At 52.4% G+C, this 6,576-nt stretch overlaps 1 protein-coding gene across 1 annotated transcript; it reads left to right on the forward strand.

Annotated features, from left to right (window-relative positions):
- The first annotated feature begins 5,074 nt into the window (after window positions 1–5,074).
- Window positions 5,075–5,527, forward strand: LOC138278569 (octapeptide-repeat protein T2-like). The gene has a single exon (XM_069219260.1). It carries the CDS (start codon window positions 5,075–5,077, stop codon window positions 5,525–5,527), a length of 453 nt encoding a protein of 150 aa, XP_069075361.1.
- The last annotated feature ends 1,049 nt before the right edge of the window (window positions 5,528–6,576 follow it).

Raw genomic sequence — 6,576 nt, forward strand, 5'->3', positions numbered from 1 at the left:
GCACTGCTGGTGCTTGTGTTGTGCCTGTTCCGTTTATGAAGGAACCTTGCACTGCTGGTACTTGTGTTGTGCCTGTTCTGTGTATGAAGGAAGCTTGCACTGCTGGTGCTTGTGTTGTGCCTGTTCCGTGTATGAAGGCAGCTTCCACTGCTGGTGCTTGTGTTGTGCCTGTTCCGTGTATGAAGGAAGCTTGCACTGCTGGTGCTTGTGTTGTGCCTGTTCCGTTTATGAAGGAACCTTGCACTGCTGGTACTTGTGTTGTGCCTGTTCCATATATGAAGGAAGCTTGCACTGCTGGTGCTTGTGTTGTGTCTGTTCCGTGTATGAAGGCAGCTTCCACTGCTGGTGCTTGTGTTGTGCCTGTTCGGTGTATGAAGGAAGCTTGCACTGCTGGTGCTTGTGTTGTGCCTGTTCCGTTTATGAAGGAACCTTGCACTGCTGGTACTTGTGTTGTGCCTGTTCCATGTATGAAGGAAGCTTGCACTGCTGGTACTTGTGTTGTGCCTGTTCTGTGTATGAAGGAAGCTTGCACTGATGGTGCTTGTGTTGTGTCTGTTCTGTGTATGAAGGAAGCGCGCACTGCTGCTGCTCATGGTGTTCCTGTTCCATGAAGGAAGCTTGCACTGCTGGTGCTTGAACTGTGCCTGTTCCATGTATGAAGGAAGCTTGCACTGCGTGTGCTCGTGCTCGTGCTGTGCCTGTTTTGTGTGGGAAGAAAGCTTGCACTGCTGGTGCTCTTCACGTGCTTGTTCCATGTATGAAGGTAGCTTGCACTGCTGCCACTTGTGGTATGACTGTCCCGTGTGTGCAGGAAGCATGCACTACTGCTGCATGGGCCGTGCCTGTTCCGTGTATGAAGGAAGCTTCCACTGCTGCCACTTGTGGCATCCCTGTTCAGTGTATGAAGGAAGCATGCACTGCTGCCACTAATGGTGTGCCTGTTCCATGTATGAAGGAAGCTTGCACTGATGGTGCTTGTGTTGTGCCTGTTCCATGTATGAAGGAGGTTTGCACTGCTGGTGCTTGTGTTGTGCCTGTTCCATGTATGAAGGAAGCTTGTACTGCTGGTGCTTGTGGTATGCCTGTTCCGTATATGAAGGAGGCTTGCGCCACTGGTGCTCGTGTTTTGCCTGTTCTGTGTGTGAAGGAACCTTGCACTGCTGCTACTTGTGATGTGCCTGTTCCATGTATGAAGGAAGCTTGCACCTCTGTTGCTTGTGTTGTGCCAGTTCCATGTATGAAGGAAGCTTGCACTGCTGCCACTCATGGCGTGCCTGTTCCATGTATGAAGGAAGCATCCACTGCTGCCACTCATGGCGTGACTGTTCCATGTATGAAGGAAGCTTGCACTGCTGCCCCTTTGGTATGCCTGTTCCGTGTATGAAGGAAGCATGCACTGCTGCCACTCATGGTGTGACTGTTCCATGTATGAAGGAAGCTTGCACTGCTGCTGCATGTGGCATGCCTGCTGGTCCTTCTGTTGCGCTTGATCTCTGTATGAAGGAAGTTTGCACTGCTGCTTGTGTTGTGCCTGTTCCGTGTATGAAGTAAGCTTTCACTGCTAGTGTTTGTGGTGTGCCTTTTCCATGGATGAAGGAAGCTTCCACTGCTGGTGATTCTGTTATGCCTGTTCCGTGTATGAAGGAAGCTTGCATTGCTGCTGCTTGTTCCGTGTATGAAGGAAGTTTTCACTGCTGGTGCTCATGGTGTGCCTGTTCTGTGTGGTAAGGAAGCTTGCACTGCTGGTGCTTGTGCTGTGCCTGTTCCGTGTATGACGGAGGCGGGCACTGCTGCTGCTTGTGGTATGCCTGTTCCGTGTATGAAGGATTCTTGCACTGCTGGTGCTTGTGTTGTGCCTGTTCCATGTATGAAGGAAGCTTTCATGGCTGGTGCTTGTGGTGTGCCTGTTCTGTGTGGGAAGAATGCTTGCACTGCTGGTGCTTGTGTTGCACCTGTTCTGGGTAGGAAGGAAGCAGGCACTGCTGCTGCTCGTATTGTGCCTGTTCTGTGTGGGAAGGAAGCTTGCACTGCTGCCACTCGTGGCGTGCCTGTCCTGTGTGGGAAGGAAGCTTGCACTGCTGCCTCTCGTGGCGTGCCTGTTCCATGTATAAAGGAAGCTTACACTGTTGCCACTCGTGTTGTGCCTTTTCTGTGGAGGAAGGAAGCTTGCACTGCTGCCGCTAGTGAGGTACCTGTTTCGGGCATGAAAGAAGCTTGTACTGCTGCTGCTTGTGTTGTGCCTGTCCTGTGTATGACGAAAGTATGCACTGCTTCCACTCATGATGTGCCTGTTCTATGTATGAAGGAAGCTTGCACTGCTTCCACTCATGATGTGCCTGTTCTATGTATGAAGGAAGCTTGCACTGCTGGTATTCGTGGTATGCTTGCTATGTGTGGGAAGGAAACTTGCAATGCTGCAGCTTGTGGTATGCCTGTTCTGTGTGTGAAGAAAGCTTGTACTGTTGCCACTGGTGGTGTGCCTGTTCTGTGCGTGAAGGAACCTTGCACTGCTGCCACTTGTGGCGTGCCTGTTATCTGTGGGAAGGAAGCTTGCACTGCTGCCACTGGTGGCCTGGCTGTTCAGTCCATGATGGAAATTTGCACTTCTGCCACTCGTATTGTGCCTGTTCTGTGTGGGAAGGAAGCTTGCCATGCTGCCGCTTGTGATTGTGCCTGTTCTGTGTATGAAGGAAGCTTGCTCAGCTGCCGCTTGTGTTGTGCCTGTTCCATGTATGAAGGAATCATGCACTGCTGCCACTCATGGTGTGCCTGTTCCATGTATGATGCATGCACTGCTGATACTCGTGGTGTATCTGTTCTGTGTGGGAAGGACACATGCACTGCTGGTGCTTCTATTGTGCCTGTTCTGTGTGGGAAGGAAGCTTACACTGCTGGTGCTCGGGGTGTGCCTGTTCTGTGTGGGAAGGAAGCTTACACTGCTGGTGCTCGGGGTGTGCCTGTTCCATGTATGAAGGAAACTTCCACTGCTGGTGCTTGTGTTGTGGCTGTTCTGTGTATGAAAGAAGAATGCACTGCTGCCACTCATGCTGTGCCTGTTCCATGTATGAAGGAAGCTTGCACTGCTACTGCTGATGGTGTGCCTGTCCCATGTATGAAGGAAGCTTGCACTGCTGGTGCTTGTGTTGTGTCTGTTCTATGTATAAAGGACGCTTGCACTGCTGCTGCTCGTGGTGTGCCTGTTCCATGTATGAAGGAAGCTTGCACTTCTGGGGCTCGTGGTGTGCCTGATCCACGTATGAATGAAGCTTGCACTGCTGGTACCCGTGGTGTGCATGTTCTTTGTGGGGAAGCAGCTTGCACTGCTGGCGCCCGTGGTGTGCCTGTTCCGTGTGTGAAGATAGCTTGCACTGCTGGTGCTCATGTTGTGCCTCTTCTGTTTGTGAATGAAGCTTGCACTGCTGGTGTTTGTGGTGTGCCTGTTCCGTGAATGAATGAAGCTTGCACTGCTGCGGCGTGTGATGTGCCTGTTCTGTGTGTGAATTAAGCTAACACTGCTCGTGCTTGTGGTGTGCCTGTTCTGTGTGTGAATGAAGCTTGCACTGCTGCCGCTTGTGGTGTGCCTGTTCTGTGTGTGAATGAAGCTTGCACTGCTGGTGCTTGTGGTGTGCCTGTTCTGTGTGGGAAGGAAGCTTGCACTGCTGGTGCTCGTGTTGTGCCTGTTTCGTGTATGAAGGAAGCTTGCACTGCTGGTGCTCGTGGTGTGCCTGTTCCGTGTATGAAGGAAGCTTGCACTGCAGGTGTTCATGGTTTGTCTGTTCTGTGTGTGAAGGGGGCTAGCACTGCTGGTACCAGTGGTGTGCCTGTTCCGTGTATGAATGAAGCTTGCACTGCTGGTGCTCGTGGTGTGCCTGTTCCGTGTATGAAGGAAGCTTGCACTGCTGATGCTTGTGGTGTGCCTGTTGCATGTATGAATGAAGCTTGCTCTGCTGGTGCTTGTATTGTGCCTGTTCCATGTATGAATGAAGCTTGCATTGCTGCCTCTTGTGTTGTGCCTGTTCTGTGTGTGAATGAAGCTTGCACTGCTGGTGCTTGTGTTGTGCCTGTTCCGTGTATGAAGGAAGGTTGCACTGCTGGTGCTTGTGTTGTGCCTGTTCTCTGTGTGAATGAAGCCTGCACTGCTGGTGCTCGTGGTGTGCCTGTTCTGTGTATGAATGAAGCTTGCACTGCTGGTGCTCGTGGTGTGCCTGTTCCGTGTATGAAGGAAGCTTGCACTGCTGGTGCTTGTGTTGTGCCTGTTCCGTGTATGAAGGAAGGTTGCACTGCTGGTGCTTGTGTTGTGCCTGTTCTCTGTGTGAATGAAGCCTGCATTGCTGGTGCTCGTGTTGTGCCTGTTTCGTTTATGAAGGAAGCTTGCACTGCTGGTGCTCGAGGTGTGCCTGTTCCGTGTATGAATGAAGTTTGCACTGCTGCTGCTTGTGTTGTGCCTGTTCCGTGTATGAATGAAGCTTGCACTGCTGCCGCTTGTGGGCCTGTTCTCTTCTCTGTGTGAGTGTTACTTGCTCGGCTGCTAATGCATTCCATTGCAGTTATTGAAGTGATTCCTTTGTCCCTTATCTGTGACGTCAACACTTTGGCGGGGTCACTGCTAAGTTAGTGAAGAGACAGCCCCGGAAGGACTCGGGGTACATCAGCTTCCGGAGAGTTAGGACAAGGGATGGATGGCCAGACAGAAAGCGAGCAAAGAGAAGGGTCGAGTGAAGCGAAGAAAAGCAAAGGAGAGAAAGGGGAAGAGGGGAAGGGGGGAGAAACAGTGAGAGGGTGAAAAGAAAAAGGAGGTAAACTTCCTAGAGGGAGAGAACTAGGAGGACAGGAAGAGCTAGAAAGAGAAAGAAAGTGAGTGATGGAAAATGAAGGGAGATGTTAGAGCGAGAGTGAAGAGACACATGAAAGAAGGTGGAAAGAATGAAGAAATGCAAGATGAGGAGGGAACAGCGAAAAAGGGAGGAAGAAAGAGTCGGGGAAATGAATGTATGGAACTAACTAGAAAAGAAGAAACGAGCTGGAAAGAAAGTGGGGGTCGGAAAGGAGTAACAGCGCGAGGGAAGGTCAAAGGATGAGAACCCGAGCAGGAGGCCGTGAGCGAGGCCCCAATGCGGGGGCAGGGGAGGCGGAGGCCCTGAGAGCCCGGGCAGAGCAGGCGGAGGCCCTGAGAGCCAGGGCAGAGCAGGCGGAGGCCCTGAGAGCTCGGGCAGAGACCCTGAGAGCCCGGGCAGATCAGACGGAGACCCTGAGAGCCCGGGCAGAGCAGGCGGAGAGCCTGAGAGCCCGGGCAGAGCAGGCGGAGACCCTGAGAGCCTTGAGCGAGAGAGCAGGCAGAGGCCCTGAGAGCCCGGAGCGGGAGACAGAGGATGGCAGGAGTGGTGGAATAACAAAGAGACGAGTACTGTACGCGGAACACGTATATAAAGAGGGGCGGGGCAGAGGGGCGGGGGAGAGGGACGGGGCAGGAAGGTTAGGAACCCAAGAAGAAGCCTGGGGTGTTAGAATTAGGAAAAGGATGTGGTGACATCACAGGATCACTCACCTCCGACATGCACACCGCCCTATGCATGTACCCGGGCCTCCTTGTATCACTAGAGACTTCTGCTTCTAGGCACTTGGACGTTTGTGCCTCAGTACTGAGTCTGGCTCCAGCGCTGTCAAGGACACGGCCGCACTTTCAGCAGCTCCTGCCCCCGTCCAAGGATTGAAGCTTCTGAAGTGCACATGTGCACGGGACTGATGAACACAGGTATTCACTACTTCTAACTCTTCTGGGCGTTGCTGAGTGTCTGGGTGGAGGTTATTCAGACTTGTTTCTCTGCCATAGACTTGATCCACTTGTGCACCACGTGGCAATGGGTAGTTTGAATGGAAATACGTGCCCTGGTAGGGCAGTGGGCAGATGGCATCATGGTATTACCACAAGGGAGACAGATTACAGTCCATATCAATCAATCAATCAGGGAATTTGTACCACTACTCACCCGTGAGGGTCTCAAGGCGCTTGAGGGGTGGGGGGTGCTACTGCTCGGACAGCCATGTCCTGATATGTCTCCTGAAGGTAAGGAGGCCCTCGGTCTGACGCAGGTGGGTGGGGAGAGTGTTCCACCTCTTGGCAGTGAGGTGCGAGAATGATCTGCCCCCGGTGGTTGTTCAGCGGATGCGTGGGAGGGTGCCAAGGTCAAGGTTGGCGCAGCGAAGCTGTCGGGCCATGGGACCTTGAGCAGACCCAGGCAGCAGGCACCACAAGCAGCCGAAACATATTGCAAAGCTACCACTGGAGCACTGGGCATCCCTTTGTGGACTCAGCAGGTCCCTCGAGACATTGATGACGTTGATAACCTTATGCTATGAGTAGTACATCTGCACATGCAAACACGTGAACCCCCTGATGTCTTTGAAAAGCATGCATACATATTGGCAGTACTCTAGAGTATGTTTATTGTATGTATAAATGTGTGGAAGAAAGTAAAATGCTGCCAGGTTTGCCAGCATCTCTGGTGGTACCTTATTTTCTGCCACACACATTGTGGTGGCCTGGCATCTTGCAGGAGGGCAGTAATGGCCGGATAA

This window comes from Pleurodeles waltl, chromosome 2_2 (assembly GCF_031143425.1).
Source record: "Pleurodeles waltl isolate 20211129_DDA chromosome 2_2, aPleWal1.hap1.20221129, whole genome shotgun sequence".
Classification (NCBI taxonomy): Eukaryota; Metazoa; Chordata; class Amphibia; order Caudata; family Salamandridae; genus Pleurodeles; species Pleurodeles waltl.